Genomic DNA, 22,096 nt, shown 5'->3' on the forward strand with positions numbered 1-22,096 from the left:
ATTAGTATTGAGACCTTTGCGATAAAGTAGTTTCAACGGATCATCCTTCCAACCAGTTTGTGTAGCTAGAGTGCGGAAAGAGAGGGTGTAATCTGCAGCCGAAGATCCTCCCTGGCGTAGAGAAAGCAGAAGCTCGCCCGGTTCCTTTCCACTGGCGGGATGTTCGAACACCTCTCTAAACTGATGAAGGAAACTGTCATATGAGGGAAATGATAGTTGACCACCATGCCATAGTGCCGTCGCCCACTCCAGAGCCCTTCCGGTCAGCAGTGAGCAGATGAATGATACTCGACTGTCGTCAGTAGGATAAAGCTGTGGTTGCTGATTGATAAATATTGAGCATTGCAACAGAAATCCTTTACACTTTGCAGAGGATCCATCATATTTATCAGGGAGGGATAGACGAGGATTGCTGGATGGAGTACTCACACTCTGGGTCGGCTGATCCGGAGCTGCTGCGGTAGGAGCTGATGCGGTGGCTTGTGTGGTGAGTGCCTGCATGGATCTCACAAGCTCCTCGGTAAGCGCAGTCAACTTAACGAGTTGTTGCTGGTGAGCAGCCAGCACAGATGCTTGAGATGTAACTTCAGTGGTTAGAAGGTACATAGCTGCTGGATCCTGTGGTGGCGAAGACTTCTGTGATGCAGAGTCAGAGACGTTCTGATCCATTTGCAGTATGTTTATTAAGAATAGTCGAACAAGCAGTAATCAGAAAACAGCGTAGACAATGTCGAAGGAAATCCAAGATCATAAACGATACCAGGCAGAGGTCAGAGCAGGCAGCAATATCCAGAATCATAAACAATAACAGGCAAAGGTAAGGGCAGGCAACAGACGAAGTAACGGGAGTCAGTAAACAGTCACAAGTCAGAACACGGGGAATCAATAACAGAGAATAAACGCTTGGTAATGTTAGCCAGGGCAGAACAAGACTTCGCAATGTGTGAGAGTCAGAAGGCAGTTTATATAGAGGGGATAAGTGGGAACACCTGTGCAGGTGATTAGACCAAGGTACTGGGCTTATGGGAAATGAAGTTCAATACTCCGGTGAAGGTGTTCTTTGATGAGCAGAGAGAGCCACAGAGTTGCGATCTATGACAATATTAACTTATACAAACTCATCATTTTGCTTCAGAAGGCTGTTATTAACCCCTCGGAGCCGCGTGAACTTAGTTTATGACAGATGGATGCACGTTTTTGAGCTTCAATCTGTTGGTTGCAATCCACTGCCATTATAAAACTTGGAAGAGCCAGGATATTTTTTTTTATATAACTCTGATTATATTCGTCTGAAAGAAGAAAGCCATATACACCTAGGATGGCTTGAGGCTGAGTAAATAATGGGCTAATTTTCATTTGAAAGTGAACTAATCCTTTTAAGATGCATTTTGGTCGATCGTATCACAAGTGGATGACGCTAAATACCAGTGTAAAGGGGGTCTTACATAAATTTGTCCGCTTTTTACCCCTTACAGAGGAAGTCGAAAATGCATTTGACCGGCTCATAAGGGATGGAACAGCCACGAGCTCCGCCTACTGACCTGATGCGTAAATATTATGGGAAGTGCGCTAGCCAGACGGGGTCATGTCATTCCAAATGTATAAGCTGTTAGTTCATTACCTTGATACTCCATGCAACCAAAAAAAGAATTTCATGAAGAAATAATATACACAATCCATATGAATCAAGTTTAATTGATTGATTGCAAGTCTTCTGAAGAGACACTAAGAAGTTGCTTAATGTATTGATTTAATTTAATCATTTATTATGACTGCCGCTAGCGTAGCTAGCGAAAGCGGTCATATAGGGATTGTCAAAGTTTTTTTTTTTTTTTTTTTTCGTCACCTTACTGAATTTTTTGTCAACGATACCAGGGACACCGAAGCACCGGGGAACATGAAATTTGGTGGGCATGTAGCCCCACTAGACTTCTAAAGAAAAATTTCGTTTGGTCCCCGGGGGCCACTCCCCCCCCCCGCGCTGGGCCCCCCCAAACCCAAAAAAATGCAGTTTTTCCTAAATAACTACCTGAACCGTGGCACCGAGGATGAAGACATTTTTATGATATGTTGGTCTACTAGACTTTTACGGAAAAATTTCGTTTGGTCCCCGGGGGCCACTTCCCCCCCCCGCGCTGGGGCCCCCGTAAATTTTTCGTCAACGATACCAGGGACACCGAAGCACCGGGGAACATGAAATTTGGTGGGCATGTAGCCCCACTACACTTCTACGGAAAAATTTCGTTTGGTCCCCGGGGGCCACTCCCCCCCCGCGCTGGGCCCCCCCAAACCCAAAAAATGCAGTTTTTCCTAAATAACTACCTGAACCGTGGCACCGAGGATGAAGAAATTTTTATGGTATGTTGGTCTACTAGACTTTTACGGAAAAATTTCGTTTGGTCCCCGGGGGCCACTTCCCCCCCACCCCCCCCGCGCTGGGGCCCCCGTAAATTTTTCGTCAACGGTACCAGGGACACCGAAGCACCGGGGAACATGAAATTTGGTGGGCATGTAGCCCCACTAGACTTCTACGGAAAAATTTTGTTTGGTCCCCGGGGGCCACTCCCCCCCCCCCGCGCTGGCCCCCCCAAACCCAAAAAAATGCAGTTTTGCCTAAATAACTACCTGAACCGTGGCACCGAGGATGAAGAAATTTTTATGGTATGTTGCTCTTAAGGGCCCACATCAACCTAGCCCATAATCACTCATTTGTGATTTGCGCCCCTCCCATAAAAAATGAAAATGCAATATTATTCTGCTTTAATCGCCCCTATCTTCAGTGGAGATGTTCAGAACTGCACCATATTTCATGTGTATGATTAACTTGACATCCTCTGGGGGTATCCTCTGTTAAGTTTTGTAGAATTTCATCCATGGGGGGTATAAAATAAATTAATTTATGTGCACATTTAGTGACTGTACACTCATCGGCCTGTAGATGGTGCTGTTGAGCGAAGGGTTGCTGGTTTAGGATGATACTGTCACACACACACATGCAGGAATACAAACAAACGCAAGCATGCACACACACTGACATCCACACGCACAGACACACACCCATACACACACATACAAATCCCCATGCACAGACACACACACACAAACACACACACACACGCGCACACATGTACGCACACATACATACACGCACAGACACACACACACACACACAGACACACACATACACAAACACACACACATACACACACACACACACACACAGACAGACATGCACATACTATTACTTTTTTTAGGTATATACATAAACACGCAATACAGCCAAATTACTCCACGTCATTTATTGTGGAAAGCCAGTGCAGGCCTGAGCGGCGGTCATATTTTGTACCGCGATGCGGTACATCTAGTTAATATAAAAACACATACATAGAGCATATGAAATATGGCAAAGGGAAGATTAAAAGTTATCTTTTTACTTGCAATAACAAACCTTATTGGCTCTTGTGTGTCTAACAAGCACTTTTGAACTAAGAAAAAGCCTAAATTGAATCTGTTCATTATATAAATTAAAGCAATCATCTCTTAATCAAACTTACTGTGATGAAACCGTTTAATTCATATAGATTACATTTACTGTATTTATGAACTTTTTGAAGTGTCAAAGTTAAAATTTCATAGAAAATATATTCATTTTTGTTCCGAAGATAAACAAAAGTATTAAATATTTGGAATGACATGAGGGTGAGTAAATAATGACACAATTTTCATTTTTGGGGTGCTAACCCTTTAATAATTAAATGATTCACTTGTGCTATCAGACAATTGGTCCAATGTCGAAATAAATGTTTTTTTTTTGTTGTTGTTTTTATAGATAATGGCCACATAGATTCTGACAAGTGCAATGTCTTCTGTTGAATCAAGATCAGTTTGTTAGTAATATATTAGTTTCCTTCCTGTTTTCCAGCAATATCACAGTTCACATGGAGCCAATTACTGAGCAAACATAAATAGTTTTTTTTTTTTTTTTTTTTTTTTCTGCACACATGAACATGAGGGGAAAACGAGTCACCAATTAACTTTGTCTCAGAGCAGCAGAAACAGCAGGTCTGTACAGGCCTGTCAGAGTCAATGGTTTAAAAAAGCCTGTCACTTTAAAGACATTCCTTATGTAAATTATGCACAAAATGCACAGCCTGTTTGACACTGTGAAAGTCTAACATGTGACCTCTCACTCCACAGGGGCACACATCCAATTTCTCAACTTCACCTCTGAAGATAACCATGATTTTTTAGAGGTTCGCAATGGGCCGCACCACAGCAGCTCTCTGATTGGACAGTTCAGTGGAAGCCAACTGCCGGCTCCTCTGCTGAGTAGCACGCACGAAACCGTCATCCACTTCTACAGCGACCACTCTGAAAACAGACAGGGCTTCAAACTCACTTATCAAGGTGGGTGACACTCCATCTTCAATTTGCATACTGCACTTTCTTCTCTTGTAGACATTGGCCGTCCTTGATTTTGTATTGGCCCTTCATGTGGGAGTGACTGCCTTTTACCAGGATCATTGGAAATATCTAAAGATTCAGTTCCTTTGAGATCGCTGGGAGGACACTCCATTATGACAGCTGGGGTCTTGAAAGCATTTCAAAATCAATAAGATGGTGCATTTGGATGTGCACTTGGATTCCACTCGATATAAATAACTTACCATTGTCTGGTCTCCTCACTTTTAGGTCAAACAGTTCGTCTCTCTCTGTTTCTTATCCACTCTAGACTGAGTTGAAAAGAGCCAGGCTTAGCCTTGATCTGTGCTGCCAGACGGAGGGGAATACTGATGCCATGTTTTGATACACAAACAATAATGCAGGATGAAATAATATGATTATAAAGCTGTTGATCATAAGCAATGCACTTGAAATGCTGTCTGGAGATGCACGTATGCTAGTTTGACAAGCTTTCTGCTTCTTCACTGAACTTGCTTGTATGTTTGTCATAAATTCCTTGAAACATTATTTTAGTCTCATTAATGAATGTTTCCCAATTTGAAATTTATTAAATCGAAAAAATATTTTAGCAATTTTATAATTTGGGCACTAATCAAATTAGCACTATCTTAACCCTTGACATTTAAATTAGCATAAAAGATTGTATGTATGTTTTATGTTTTGTACGATATTTGATACATCAGGTTTTTATGGACCACATAATATGATGATAAAGAATATGGAGCTCATACTCGAGGAGGAAAAAAACTCCTCAATTTTCAGAGGCCCAAATTGAGCAAAATATGGATATCAGTTGTCACTCTATATCTCTAAATAATGGACCAGGTTTACTAAACAGGAAAAATTAGCGGGCTAGTGCAAATTGTCATCTATTGATGCATCTACTGATGACGTGCAAATTAAAGAACACAGACGCAGCCGGATCATTTCCATAATGACCAACTCAATCTACCAAGAGCAGTGCAAATTAACATCTGGTTTAAGACATGCTTTGAACTCACTTTATTTTGATGGTACCTTCAACACAGTCTGTTGACTATATAAGTAACGTTGCACCTACATGTCTACTAACTCTTTTTTTTTTTTTTTTCAAGAAATGTTTTACAATAGTGCAAACATACATTTCTTAGAAATATAGAACATTTCCAAAAAAAGCATATATTAAACAAATGTCAATTTTGCACATACATAGGACACAAAAAAGGAAATAAAAAAAAAACTGAAAGAAAATAAATAAATAAATAATAATAATAATAATAATAATAAAACAGCAGAGACATAAATCATGGTACATGAAAAATCTCATCATATTTTTTTTTTTTTTTTTCAGAAAAGATGTACATTTTCTATTATCAATTGTTCTTAGTGATTTGATTAAATATTTTACTTCACAAAGGAAATCATTAAAAGTATTTTCTTAAGAAACCTTTGCTTGTGAAAGTAAAAATTTGCCACAAGGATAAGGAAGTTAACAGTAGACTCTAAAGATTTGTTTGGGTTTTCAAAAAGACAAATTACATCCTTTATGCATAGATTACTGATCATATTAACTTTAGAAAAACAATAAGAGCTTAAATCATTCCAGAAAATTGAAGAAACATTACAAGAAAAAAACAAATGACAGATGTCTTCAACTTCATTATTACAGAAGGTGCATACCTCAGCTAAATCACAGTATTTGGACAAAAGTGCATTACAAGGGTATATATTATGCAAAATTTTAAAATGCACTTCTCTCATTTTATTGGGTATACAATATTTAAATGGTAGTAACCATGTTTTCTTCCACTGAATGTTGTCTGTTATAGAATTCCAAAATAATTTTCCTTTTGGAGTACATAGATTTCTAGATTGAGAGAGTTGACGAATAAATGTATTATTACAATCTTTACTTAAAAGCGAAACACCATCCAAACATAACAAAGATAATTGTTTAGAACATGCCTCATGGGTAAGGGAAGCTTTCATCAGACATTTTAAACCACTTGGAATAGCCTTTATAACAGAGTTAAATTCTTTAAAAGGAACAGGGCCCGGTTTCCCAAAGCGTTCTTATCTCTAAGTAGTTCTTAACCTATTCCTTAACCTCTCTCTTAAAGGGTCATTTCACCCGTGGAGACATGAATGTGTATTGAAAGTGGGTCATTTATGTAGAAGAAATGTGAAATTATTTTTGAATTTGGAGCTTTCTAGACTGAGAAAAGCCAGAAAATGTATTTTTGGCTTATGTGGATGAAAGACAACAACTCCCAGAATGCACTTGCTTCGCTGCCCTACAAGGCCACTCCCAAGCCACGCCTACCGGTAAGACAGCGCAGTTGAGAACAAAAACATCAAGGCAAGGCTAGGCAACGAGTGAGTCTCCGTGACGAGTTTGCCCAAAATGTCCGTGATTCGGCTTTTGCGTTCTACAGTCGCCATTCATCATGTTTACTGTGGCGAGCAGGACGAGGCTGAGGGGCGCGGAAGAACGGCGCGAGGCCGGTGGCGTGATTACTGACGACCGACACCTGTGAGGCACTGTTCTCGTATCTCGCACGGAGGAGCAGGTATTTTCTTAGCAATGGTAAAACACACATCAACCGATCACGCCACCGGCCTCGCGTCTTTCAACCGATCACGCCACCGGCCTCGCGTCTTTCTCCCGTGGCGCTAGCCTCGTCCTGCTCCCTGTATTACTGTGATTACTGATGAGCGCGCCTGTGAGATGCACCGGTCTCATGGGCTATCTCTCACGGAGGTGCGGGTATTTTCTTAGCAATGTTAAAACGCAAATCAACCGATCACTTGTTTAAATTCATGTAATTAATTACATTCAGATTCACCAATCGGGGTAAATTCAGTTAGATTGAAACAAAAGGTGAGCATGTAAACAATGGATGGCGACCGCAGAAAGCAAAAGCTGAATCCCGGACATTTTTGTCGATCTCGACGGCCGGACATGTCCGGGAAATAGAGTATGGTAATGGTAACCCCTACTACTCAGCTTTCTTCGTCCATGTTTTCTGCAGGTTTCTGCCGTTGAAATCAAACGCACTCGCACTGATCTGTGATAGGTCTGTTAGCGCATTAGGTCCAACCCCCTATGGGCGGGTTTGAAAGGGTGGATCTAGTGCTTGTAGTCTTAACAGAAATCCCCCCCTCTTACACTTCCTCCTACAATGACGCAAAATGACGATTTTTGCGTCATTGTAGGAGGAAGTGTAAAGAGGTAAATACAGATTTCTCTCGTCTCGGGGGAAAATGAAAAAATGTTGCATGACCATTCAATAGTATGACTGGGTTTCTAACAATGCAAAGCTTAATGCAAATGGGTGAAGTGTCCCTTTAAGGTATCTCTTAACCTTATGGCACGATTCCCGAAACGTTCGTTTGCTAAGTATATCTTCTGTAAGTCACACTTTCGTAAGGTTGGTCTAGACCACTCTTAGCTTTACCTTATCACTGTTGCAGGTCTATATGAATATAATTCTGAAGTTTTAATACACACAGACAGTATTAAATTAGGCTAATTCAAGTGTTTTCATGCAAAGAATAAAATTGTCATTACACTGATTGTTGTTAGATTTTTAATTATATTATTATACAATATTATTAATTTAATTAAAACGCTCTTTTAAAGGCCAGTGAAAGCATAGGCTACTGTCAGTTAAGTCCTATTCGGACGCTAATATTGTTTCTCATGGGCTCGTCCGGTATTTTAAACATTTACAGGGGTAAGTCGGTGATTTTAGTGCCGTCCGAATCCATAATATCAGTGTTTTTCTCACCCAACCCGCGTAAAAATCCCTGGCCAAATTAGTACCTTCTGTTTTTTGACAAACAGGTCGTGTGGTAATTTAATTGCCGTCTGAATCCACATCTCTGAGTTTACAAGAGATTCAAAATTCACTGTTTAAATCCTTTTTGATCACTGCCGAGCACCGTACACAAGATGTAAACTTTTATTACTGAAATGCTGGAAAGTATTTACAAGAACAATATTTCATCGCAGCTCCACCTCAGCGAACAAAAATGGGAAAGAGAAGAAGGCACGTACATTTTTAAAAAGGTTATTGTGGCAGCAATATATGTTACAATTTTAAAATATGTAGGCTAGGCTATTATAGGCTATTATAGTTTGGATTATTTTTTATAATATCCAATAATCATAATAAATTGCAATTTCAACTATTTCTGAAGTGCTTCATTTATAAAGATCACCGCTTTCTCACATAAACAGCCCCTGCACGAGAGAATAATTGATTCTCGAGCCATCGATATCAAACAATTCAGCACCATCGCCACAGACAGCGCCGGATAACTTCGCACGTAAGAAGGTATATCTTAAGCAGCTTCCTAAGGTATGGTTCGGGGGAACACACTTAGGAACATAAACAACTTTGGTAAGATATATCTTTCGAGCTTTCTTAGCGCGCTAAGAGTGAGCGTTATCGGGAAACCGGGCCCAGGATATTGGTAGATATTCATAAAACTCTCATAGGATAACAAACCACCATTAGAGTTGTATAGATCTGCAATAAAAAATATGTTTTTATTAAACCATTTCTCAAGAAAGAATGATATATTTCTAATTTTAATATCCTAGTTATTCCATAAGATGGTTTTATGGGGGGAAAAGTTGTAGTTGTAAACCAATTTCCAGGCTAACAGTGCTTGTTGATGAAAACTAGACAATTTAATGGGTAATTTACCAGTGGAGTAATTACATTTCATCAAAAAAGAAAGACCACCTACCCTTTTAAATATGTTATTTGGGATAAAATACCACATAGTGTCTGACCCAAGCAAGCATCTCTTCAACCAATTAATTTTTAATGTGTTGTTGGTATCATCAAAGTTCAGGACTTAAAGACCACCCTCACTTCTTTTGTTTGCTAAAATATATTTCTTCAATTTGTCAGATTTATTATTCCAAATAAAATCAAGAAAAATCTTATCAATATTTTTGGAGGTGTGATTATCTACAGCTTAAGACAGGGAAGGGTACACAAATCTGGATAATCCCTCTGCTTTGGATAAGACGACTCTGTCTAAAATTGACAGATCTCTTTGTAGCCAACTATTAAAAATAAATGTAGTTTTGGATAGACGTGAAGAAAAATTCAGATACTGTCTACTAATTAAATTTTTCGTTATATGAATCCCCAAATATTTCACTTCATTTTTAACTGGTATATTTTCAATTTCAGATTCTACATTGTCAAATAAGCAAATAATTTCACACTTGGATAAATTAAGTTTGAGTCCAGAAGCATTAGAGAAGGCATTAATTGTAGTTAAGACTGGAGAAACTTGCTCTATCTTTTAAGAATAAAGTGGTATCATCTGCTAATTGTGAGATACGTATCTCTCTGTTAAAGACACTAAGACCAACAAAGTTATCATTACGCAATATATCAATGGATAATGTTTATACAACCACTAAAAATAGCAATGGGCTTAAAGGGCAACCCTGTCTTATTCCTCGAAGAATAGGAAATCTTAGTGATGTGCGTGAATTTAAAATTATACAACTATCAATATCTTTGTACAACATTTGGACAACATTAATGAAACTGGATGGGAATCCAAAAGCCCTTAAAGAGCTTACAAGGAACTGATGCTCTACAGTGTCGAAGGCCTTGTAAAAGTCAAGGAATAAGATGACTTGATCAGACACAATTTCTTCTTTATAATCAATAAGATCCAGAACAAGACGAGTATTACAGCTATGACGTCCTTTCATAAAGCCGGTCTGTGTTTCATTAATGATATGATGTAAATGTTGTTTTAATCTCTTGGCAAATATAGAAGCAAATAATTTATAATCAAAATTTAGAAGTGTGATAGGGCGCCAATTATCAATAAAAGTTACATCTTTGTCTGGTTTGGGAATAAGAGATATCACTCCTTGTTTCATAGTGGGAATCATCGTTCCAGTTTTTATACATTCTTGAAGCATTAATAAAAAGGGTTGCTCTAAAATTTCCCAGAAATGTATAAAGAATTCTAAAGTGAGGCCATCGCATCCAGGCGACTTCCCTTTTTTTGTCGATTTCATTGCATCCCTGATTTCAATTAATGAAACAGGAGCCTCACATAATAACTTAAAATCATCACTAATTTGCGGTATATAGTTCTTAGTTTGATGTAGGTATGAATCACTTTGGTTTGCCTGAAAATCAGAGGAGTATAATTTTCTATAAAAAAAACAGATTTCTAATTCTTGAAACAGAATTGTTAATTTGCAAAGCAGAAATGCTTTTCCTTTTAAAATTCCTTTTCTCAAGTAAAAAAAAAAAAAAAAAGCTAGTATTTTTCTCTCCCTCCTCAATCCATCTCGCCCTGGACCTAACGAAGGCACCTTTAACTATATTGAGGTAAAGCTGGTCTAATTCTAATCGCAAGGTTTTTAACTGACTAATTTCTGTAACAGAGAGATTCTCTTTTTTGATTATTTTATTAATGTTGCTTAACAAGTTAGCTTCTCTATCAGCATTAACCACTTTAAGGGCCTTAGCTCTATTAATAGCTAGTGATCGAGCTTTAAATAAAAAAAATTCCCAATTAGCATCATGTGACTCAAGCTCATTTTTTGAAAATATTTGTTTAACCAATCCCTTGATCTGATCATTAAATATTTTATCTTTTAGCAGAGTATTGTTCATCTTCCAATAACCACGCAAGGTATTCTTCTTTTGTTTTGTCTGCAAATTCAACTTAATTATTAAGTGCAAAAAACTTTAACGTTGCTCCCTAAAGGCAGACCGCAAATAACAAATGTCCACGTGCGCAAATCAAGAGTCAAGTTCGATTGCAGGTGCTTCACGTAGTCTGTGAATTAAAGAAATCAGTCCACACACAACTCGGGAGTTAAATTTGAATGCTGTTACACCTCGAAGTTGCATCTCAGGGGTTAATTTCAAGCCTTTTTCCAGCAACAAAGCATGGGGACCCTTCCATGAAACCACCCTTCCATCCTCACGAGCCTTCTTGACAAGCGGCCATAATTTGGCTCTATCATGCCTCCTTGATGCGAAGCTTGTTTTCCTTTAGAAAGCGAGAGTCTTTTGCTGCCCGCCATACCAAGTCTCTGTAGGTTCGCATGGTAAAACGCATGATGATACAGTATTTCGGGGTGCTCCGTCGGATCTCCTTGGCCCCAGGCGGTGTACAACATCAATTACATCATTCATTTTGTTTTGGAAACTAGGGATATTTTTTTCTGAATGTCGATCGTCATGCTTCTCGCATCTTCTCCATCGCGTTCAGGGACCCCTTGTAGTTTGAGATTCCATCTACGCGAGTACCGCTGCATTTCATCCAGGTTTTCTTTTAGACATAGCCTACGTTTTCAGCTCGCAGATCCTTATTCTCCTTTATTCTCAAGTTGAACGATCTTGATTTCGTGCCTCTTGACTTCTTCACTAATTTGGGAGACCTTATCAGATAGTTTGTCGAGTTTTTCGCAAGAAACGGCAACCTTACCGTGCGTTTCATCCACTTTAGTAGTTAGCTTCTGAATCGCGTCAAGGATTGAAGACAAAGAAACTTCGTCCTTGCCTTTTGCATTCGCAAGATTCTTGGATGGAGTAGAGGAAACAGGCCTTGCAAAAACCTCTTCAAAGGCACCGACATCTGTCTCAATATTAATATTCTCCAGGTCGGCCGATTCCATGCAGCTCTCTTCCGCGAGGTGTCAAGCTTATATAGCGCTTTCTTGAAAGGACTGATCCTTCCTTTTTTTGCCCATTGCAACAAGACAAAAGTAAAGTATTGCCAAAAATAATCAATGGAAATAATCATAAACTGACCATTACATACTCAAAACTCAAATCCCATCTTGTTAACTCTAAACTCCTCAAAACTACTTGGATGCTTAAATAACGTGACTACTCACACCGCTGCCATCTTGGCTCCGTCTACTAACTCTCATTAGAGTTATTTATAGTCAGTAGAATGTCAGTTGGGGAAGCATCACAATAAAGAGTTAACAGATATTAGGCAGACAGTCTACTAATACTCTGTCTAATACTAATGATGAGTTAGTTGACATATAGTTGAAAAGTTTTTTGTAGTCATCAGAATGTTCCAAAGGGACCATCAAAATACCCATGCTTTTTTTAGGGCGGTAAATAATGGCGCAAATACCAGTAAATTGATGAGTGCAAACATCAGTAAATCACTTTGCATGATTCATTTAAAAACTCTTCTCCCATAAATGTTGCGTCTGAAAAGGAAACTCCTACAAATGCATATGCAGAAAAAAACGATAAGTACAATTTACTTAGATTTTAAATTTTACATGTATGGAATTAAGTCAAATCTACTTAATTAAGTTATGTAAAATTAACAAAGTGAATAAGTCAATTTAACTTGGTCAGTTTGGGTTCATTTATTTTGATGGTCCACTTTTAGACATTCTAGTAACTATAAGTAAATTGTCGACTACATGTCAACTAACTCTTATTAAAATATTAGTAGACTGCAGTTGACGGTTAGTAGACTTTTTGGTTAGGGTTAGGTGTTAGGCTTCGGGTAAGTAGAATAAGTTGACATGTAGTTACAGTTACTTATAGTCAGTAGAATGTCTATTAGGGGCGCATCAAAATAAAGTGCTAGCCGATATTAAGCAGACAGTCTATGAAGACTCTAATGACTGCTAGTTGACATGTTGTTGAAAAGTTACTAATAGTTAGTAGAATGTCTAAACTGGACCATCAACATAAAGTGTCACCAGAGTTTGAGTAATTTCTACTTATTAATCTATAAGACAACATATTTACACAATATAGGTAATGAGGTACCCAACTGAACACAGAGACTTTGTACACAATAACGGTAACATTTATTGGATAGTTTTTGTGTATGAATGAGTCAGTTTGAGTAGAAAATGAACTCTTGTTTTAGAAAATGAACTAAAACGACAAGAGCAACAACAAAACAGTGAAAATACAACTTAAAAAACTGTGAAAAATTATACCGCATTTTTATTAAAAACTATTTATTAATATTAATAGTGCATGATGTGAGCACTAGTATCAGGAAGTTAAGCAGGTGCTACTTCATCTTATAACTTTGATATTTACTTGAAGAATCATTCATGTAAACAATAAACAATTCCACGTAAAATATACTTTTAAGTTTGAGCTTTAAGTTCAAGTATATATATATATATATATATATATATATATATTTTTTTTTTTTTTCCTATTATTATTATTATTATTATTCTTGCCTGAACTAACTTATTCAATGTAGAAATAACTTTAGATTTTTCTGCAGTATTTACTTCACTAAAAATTTTTTTTCAGTGTAAATTGTTTATTGTCACATTGTTTATAAGTGTAAATACATAAAGGAATAAGCAAATGCATCCAACAATGAAAGTTCTGTCATAATCTACTCGCCTCCATATCGTTCCAAACCCATTTTATTGACTTTTTTTTTTCATTCTATGACGCATAAACATCTTAATTTATGTTTTAAAAAAGATGGGTTTTGGAACAACATGAGGGTGGAAATATCATACTTCCACTTCCAGACATACAGATATTCATATGTTCTGTTTTGTTTTGTTTTCTTTTTGTTATTTTAGCATATGAATTACAAAACTGTCAAGACCCATATCCATTCCACAATGGATACATCATCAACGGCGATTTCAATGCAGGCCAGTCGATAACATTTCAATGCTTCCCTGGATATGTGTTGGTGGGCCACCCTGTGTTAACATGCCAGCACGGAATCAACAGGAAGTGGAACCAACCCTTTCCTCGCTGTGAAGGTAAAGGAAAGGGAAGAAAGGAAAGAAATGTGTTCTTTTTTCTTCTATCCCTGTTAGCATTTCTTTAAGTTTCTCAAGTTGTGTTGTGATAAGCACACTGTTATTTTTAGCCGCCTTTGCCCATACTTTGAAACAGAAAGCTTTAGAAATGCTCTGACTTTTCAAGACTTACAAAGGTATTATCAGTACACTCCCAAATGCCTTTTTAACTATGCTCTTTAACTGAAGTGTTACTACTTTGTATTCCTAGTACAATAAGAGCCATTTTGTTTTAAAACCGTCTTTAAAACAGTCTTTGAAGACCTGAACAGTGGAGACATAGGCTACTGGGAGCTGTTCTAAATTGTAGCCTTGATGATTAGCGTGGGTAGTGTAGTGTGAAAGCCGACCTGTCTATTATCGATCAGTCGCTCAACTTGTTTCTCCCAGGCTTCCGTTTGCAGGGAATCTGAACTGCAAAGACTTTTGGGCCTTTTTTTTTTTTTCCTAACTGTGTTATTGTGTTGTGAACTCTGTGCCGGTATCTTCTATCCATGTTGTTTCTTGCAGCCTCAGGAATGTTTTGTTCTCTTCTTCAGTTTTCACTCATCTGCAAATGAAACAGCACTCTCTGCTACAGGAGTCTTTATAGGAGTATATCACCAACAAAAATAACATTTTGTCATTGTTTAAGCGCCCTCATGTCATTCCAAAATCTGTAAGCTGTGTTTTTCCCCATACAACAACACTTCATAGTGAAGTCGGTAAAGCTCAAAAGAAGGACAACAAAACATTAGAAAAGCGCCTTCAAAGTAGTCCATATGACTCCGGGCTCTATATTTAAAGTCTCATGAAGTCATACAGTAGGTTTGTTGGTCCTTTACGTTCAGTTGTAAGTCATTTATAAGTGGTTAGTTAATGATGAACTAATAATCATTTACAAAACATTCATAAATGATTAGCAAGTGATATACTAACATTTTATGTATGTTTTGTAAATTCCGTTACAAGTCATTTACAAGTGATTAGTAAATGATTAACTAATCATTTATGAAACATCACTATGCTTTTATAAATGATTACATTTTTTTACTTTTTTTTGCATGTTTTGCACACATCAGGTGCACAGTGGTTAAAGACTCCATGTGTTTCAGAGAAGACAGCTGTCTATACCCTCACCAGTCAGCACTTACACTGCAGTACACACTACACTACACACTACACACTAACTACACTACACTACACACTACACTACACTACACACTACACTACACTACACTACACTACACACTACACTACACTACACTACACTACACACTACACTACACTACACTACACTACACTACACACTACAGAAGACAGCTGTCTATACCCTCACCAGTCAGCACTTACAATGCAGTACGCACTACACTACACACTACACTACACTACACTACACACTACAGAAGACAGCTGTCTATACCCTCACCAGTCAGCACTTGCACTGCAGTACACACTACACTACACACTACACTACACACTACACTATACTACACACTACACTACACTACACTACACACTACACTAAGACAGCTGTCTATACCCTCACCAGTCAGCACTTACACTGCAGTACAGATTACACTACACACTACACACTACACTACACTACACACTACACTACACTACACTACACTACACACTACAGAAGACAGCTGTCTATACCCTCACCAGTCAGCACTTACACTGCAGTACGCACTACACTACACACTACACTACACTACACTACACACTACAGAAGACAGCTGTCTATACCCTCACCAGTCAGCACTTACACTGCAGTACACACTACACTACACACTACACTATACTACACACTACACTACACTACACACTACACTAAGACAGCTGTCTATACCCTCACCAGTCAGCACTTACACTGCAGTACACACTATACTACACACTACACTACACTACACACTACACTACAGAAGACAGCTGTCTATACCCTCAGCAGTCAGCACTTACACTGTAGTACACACTACACTACACTGCACACTGCACTACACTACACTCTACACTACACTCTACACTACACACTACACTACACTACATTACACACTACAGAAGACAGCTGTCTATACCCTCAGCAGTCAGCACTTGCACTGCAGTACACACTACACTACACACTGCACTACACGCCACACTACACACCAGTAAGCACTTACACTGCAGTGCACACTACAGTGTTCAACACCTGTTATAGATGATGTGTAAACGCATGAATAAATCATTTACAACACTTTCTGCATCCCCTAATCTAAAGTGTAAACTATTCATCACTTGTAAATGTGTTTCACATCATTCATAGATACGATTCGTTGATCCTATGCCCTATTGATTCTTGAAGTGGTAATCTACGGATGATCTGTAACACATTTAGAAAGGATTGAATAGTTTTCACTTTAGATTAGCGGATGCAGAAAGTGTTGTAAATGATTTATTCATGCGTTTACATGTCATTGTGTTGAACACTGTTACTTACCTGTTACAAATGTGTGTGCAGTTTACAGCATATGGGTTTTGAACAACATGAGGGTGAGTAAATAATGTCAGACTTTTCATTTTTGGGTGAGTTATTCCCCTAACATTCAGATTTTGCTCCATTCCCTGGTGTTTAACATTTGCTGTCATTCTGAAAGACAGATTACTAATGCAGTCATGGTTGAGTAATGCTTATCTGCACACAGCTCCCTGTGGCTACAACGTGACGGCTCCAAACGGCACCATTTTCTCTCCAGAGTACCCAAACGAGTACCCAGACTCTCAGGACTGCACTTGGCTCATCACCGTGCCTCATGGTCATGGAGTTTACATCAACTTCACCCTGCTCCAAACTGAGCCTGTGACTGACTATATCGCCGTCTGGTGAGCACAGCTCCATTTAACGAGTCATTTGGCAAAAATCAGACTGAGATGAGAACAAGACAATTATTTAAGCTTGCAGACTAGACTAATGTTGCTGTTGTTGTTGTACGTCAAGCAAATCGTTGTTGCGAGTTCCACTTTGTTTACCAATATTTGTAGTCTGTAGTCACTGTGCAAAGCAAGATTTCAAGAAAATTCAGTTGTCTAAGAAGTTGTGAAGCTTTTCACTCAAAAGCATTGGGGTAATTCTCAGAAAAAAAAGAAAGAAAAAGAAACCATATATATATATATATATATATATATATATATATATATATATATATATATATATATATATATATTGTTGATTTAAAAATCTTGCTTTCCCCTGTTGTTTGATTTCATGGAAGCAGACACCAGTGATTTTGCCAAGAGATCTCTTATTTATTTTATATAAGACATAGGAAGAAGAGACAATGGATAAAACGAAGTTCGTGATTCAGCTTCTCAGTCATCTTCCTGCTTTTCGGACAGAAGGGCTTGGTTTTTATACCATTAGCATCTCTCTGCCATAGACAAAGACTAACAGTTATTGTATATGTTGACCAGAAAACTGCATTATCAGGAAAACACATGATGTGAAACACATGATTATAATGTAACTAAAACAGTACATCACCAGAGAAACGTGGTTCCCATTAACAATGTATCTCTTTATGCTATGTTATCGGTGAAAACACTGCACATACATGTCAGTCTAACTCCAACACACTCAAAGTCTCACAAAGTCTCTCCTCCATGATTCACAAAATACAATTCATTACAAATGATTATAAATGTATATAAAAAATTATAACACAAATATATAATACTTCTGATTATGAATATTACTGATTATGAATACTAATAAAAAGTAATAATAATACTAAAAACAATATTAGATACAAATTTTAGTCTCTCTCTCTCTCTCTCTCTCTCTCTCTCTCTCTCTCTCTCTCTCTATATATATATATAGCCTATATATGCATTTATATTTACATGCATTTTAGACAATTAATTACAATAACGATTAAAGGTATAATATGTGCAATTTTGCATCAAAATATCCCCAAACCACTAGAACATGTGTTATATTGGCTTGTGTACTTACATTATCCCAAATGTTCCCAACAGTATTTAAATCCAGAGAAATCCGCAATTTTAACCAGTGACACGGCCCGTCAATGGCATCATATCCCCCCTCAGCTGTCAGTAGACACTATGGGAACACAGTGCGCTCCCTGAAAAAATGCTGCGTCAAAGCCGACAATCATTTGTTTGTTTTGCACATTCGTGATGGACCACAATTATTCACTATCTTTTGCTGTGGGTTCCGTCGCCAAAGGTAACCCCATAAAGCAAAAATGTCTCTGGAGGTGAACACGACAAATCCCATGATTTCACGCTCTGTCACTGTGTCATCAAGTTATGTCTTTATATATATATATATATATATATATATATATATATATATATATATATACACCAATATATATTTGAGGAATAATAACAGCTTTGTTAATAATAACAGACCACAGAAGAAAATGTTGTAATTTCTACTGAATAATCTGAAACAGTACTGACTTGATGAAAATAATATGGAAATATACATCTTCCGCGCTTTCCCAGCAATATCGGCTGTTCATCTTCATAAGTCATTAAACAAGGGAACTAGTCTGTGAAGTCATCATTTTTACTGTTTTCGTTCAAGCTGGTCTGTAATGTAATGTTTTTATTCAAAAGTCAGCACAATCTCACTGTAACTTTTGAAGATTATGGCAGGATCACAAGTTGTAATGTAATTTCAATGCAAGTTTCCCTCTTTCAGGGACGGCCCAGAGCAAAGCTACCCGCAGCTGGGGATTTTCAGCGGCAACACAGCCCTTGAGTCAGCCTACAGCACTTTCAATCAGGTTCTTATCAAGTTCCACAGCGACTTCTCGACAAGTGGATTCTTTGTACTCAATTTCCATGGTTAGTTTCTCCTTCAAATGAAAAATGTTGCAGCTGAAATGCAATGCATACCGTAAAGTGCTGCTCGAAATATATTTGAAGCATGGGATTCAACTTGTTTTCATACACTAAGGAGGCATGACGGCTGCTTCTGATGACATCACGTTATTTCAGGAGATTAGAAGAGTCAAAAATTGAAGCTTCCTTTGGCCTCTTTGATATCAAGTGTCAGCATGCAGGCATGCATCGAAGAGCATAGGAAAATCATGTGAAAATGAACCTTTCATCTAATCTTTCAACTATCATTTCAGAAAAAGTCTGGCATATTTGTGAGTTGTAGACGGGTGGTTTAAATACAACTCTGTATTCTTGAGAGGGCTCTCAGTATGTTGATTCATAGAACTGTATGTTGTCACATGTCTTATGTGTAATGTATACTCTAGGTGGGTTGTTTGGTGTCATGTCATGCATATAAAGGTGAATGAGAAGTCAAATTGCTTCAAAACTTATTTTTTTTCATTTCCTTAGCTTATCGGCTCAAGAAATGCCCTCCTCCCCCTGTTGTTGAACAAGCAGATATATTATTTGAAGACCAGGACTATGAAATCGGTATGAACAGCTGGCCATTTGTGAAAGAATGTCAAAGACATGATGCAAGAAATATTGAAAAATGTTGAATTCTTCTTACTGACCATGCAGGTGATATTGTGAGGTATCGATGCTTTCCTGGATTTACATTGGTTGGCAGCAATGAGGTCACATGTAAGCTGAACTCTCACCTGCAGTTTGAGGGACCACCACCAGCATGTGAAGGTTAGTTAAAAAAAATACCTAATAAATATGTGAGGTACATATTTCACAATCGTCATGATTATGGAAAAGTGACTTTGATGCAGCATGAAGCCTAAAACTTTACAAACATTCCAGTTCCTAGTTTTTTATTTTTTTATTTGTATGGTAATACAGAAATAAAGCACCATATTACAGTAACAAGAATCTATTGAATAATGGTAATTACAAAACTCATCCAAAAGAGAGTACTTAACTTAAATAATTAAAGACAGTTGGGGATTAATAATCAGAAATAATAAAGATGCTGAATCATTAGTGTGATTCTTGTAATCAAAGTTTATAAAAATATAATCCATAAAAAGATGGCACGAAGCCCTAGAAGCAACATTGTTTTGTTGTATGGTAACAAATAGACAGTAGCCGACAGCTGCCTTGGGAGCAAGGGAAAGAGAAAAAAAAAACATTCTAGTTATCCTCAGCAAAGCTTTCAGTTGTAAATTTGAGCCGTTTGGCTTGTCTGTACTTTCTGTACAATGCCATGAAGAAGCAATAGTTCTCCTGGTTTGTTTCCTTCACCCTCCCACCCACAAGGCGGATTAACAAAAAGCTTCAACTCACTTTGTTGCTTCCTCAAACCAAGGCTCGCAGCCCCTGAGGTGAATCCAGGAGAAGCACTGCACATGCTAGAGAAAGTTTTAAAACTTTACTGTCTTTACTGGAATACTCTGGAGCTTGCATTTTTGTTTGTAGGAAAACCACATTGCGATTTGTAATAATATTACCCATGATTCCTGTGGATGCTGTATCTACCCTACAGCTCAGTGTCCTGCAAATGAGGAGCGATCTGCCTCCTCTGGTGTGATCCTGAGTCCGGGCTTCCCAAAAAACTACCCCAACTCCCAGACCTGCTCTTGGATCATCAGAGTGCAGCCTTCCTTCACCATCTCCATTTATGTGGAAATGTTCCAGAGCGAGAAGCAGTTTGATGAACTGGAGATTTTTGATGGTAAACGTTATTTTTGTTTCCTCTGTACAGATGGAATGTTATTGATTATTTTATCCATACATCCATATCTATTCCGCTTATCCAATGTAATGTCGCTGGAGTGATATTATATTATATTATATTATATTATATTATATTATATTATATTATATTATATTATATTATATTATATTATATTATATTATATTATATTATATTATATTATATTATATTATGTGGCACATTTTACCTATTAATTAAAAAGTAAATTCACACTATTAAAAATTAACAAAACGTCAAGCCAAAAACTGAGAAAAAAAAAAAAAAAAAGAAAGCTATGAGCTTGATATTTAGGAGGAATGCTTTGTGGCCTGCATTTGACTCATAAACTCTGCATTTAGCACTCGGTTTTAAGCATCAATTTGAGCAATCCAAGCACATCTAAATAGACAGGAGAAGTTTTAAGATATAACATCGCTTAAGCTTCATAAATATATATTTTATTGGGTGTTAGTTCATTTCAAAGTTTGAAATTAATTGTAAAACTATTAAATGCTATTATTGTGGTGTATGTGTGCATTTTTAGAGATCTTCAAGAAGCTAGCCAAGTAACAGGGATAAAAGGTATAATGTGTACTGGTACTATTGTAGGTGAAACTTGAAAACTTGGATATTCTGTTTTATTTGAAGTTTGGTCCTTGGCTTGAAAAGTTTGAGAATCACTGTTCCTTCTTAATGTCTCCTCTGCCTTGCTGCCCAACAGATTCGTGGTTTGCAATATTTAGCTTTACTTGTTTTTGTGATGTTTTATTTACCAGGGCCATCTGGACAGAGTCCGCTGTTGGTGGCTTTGAGTGGGAACCACTCCACACAGTTGAATTTCACTAGCAAAACAAACCAGCTTTACCTCAGATGGTCAACCGATCATGCGACCAGCAAGAAAGGCTTCAAAATACGCTACACAGGTTTGTTAAACATGTTTACATCTTTTCATATTTCACAATTCACAATTTGTTAATACATCCAGAAGTACTGTAGAGTTATTCTATACAACTTGGAAAAAACAAAGTAGGCTACTTATTGAACAGAAAACCAGCAACACTTGTATAATGGAGAAATCAAAGAATCAAGAAAATCTTTACACTTTTATTTCTGATGAAGGCCTGTGCACCGGAATAAAATACTTTTTGTTAGATTTTTCATTTCCACTTTTGATTCATCCAGACATCTTA

General features: G+C 37.5%; 1 protein-coding gene across 2 annotated transcripts in view; it reads left to right on the forward strand.

Annotated features, from left to right (window-relative positions):
• The window catches only part of LOC308681343 (CUB and sushi domain-containing protein 1-like), a gene marked incomplete at its 3' end in the record, with an annotated part of 827,421 nt that overhangs the window by 734,981 nt on the left and 70,344 nt on the right, over positions 1-22,096 (forward strand). For both annotated transcript variants that reach the window (XM_081350146.1, XM_081350147.1), the window contains 8 exons: positions 4,198-4,407; positions 14,045-14,233; positions 16,939-17,116; positions 18,963-19,108; positions 19,616-19,696; positions 19,787-19,900; positions 20,697-20,885; positions 21,683-21,829. In XM_081350146.1, the coding sequence (XP_081206272.1) occupies positions 4,198-4,407; positions 14,045-14,233; positions 16,939-17,116; positions 18,963-19,108; positions 19,616-19,696; positions 19,787-19,900; positions 20,697-20,885; positions 21,683-21,829 (1,254 nt within the window). The remainder of the gene's footprint in view (positions 1-4,197; positions 4,408-14,044; positions 14,234-16,938; positions 17,117-18,962; positions 19,109-19,615; positions 19,697-19,786; positions 19,901-20,696; positions 20,886-21,682; positions 21,830-22,096) is intronic.

Source organism: Scardinius erythrophthalmus (assembly GCF_964197995.2).
Source record: "Scardinius erythrophthalmus genome assembly, chromosome: 21".
NCBI lineage: Eukaryota > Metazoa > Chordata > Actinopteri > Cypriniformes > Leuciscidae > Scardinius > Scardinius erythrophthalmus.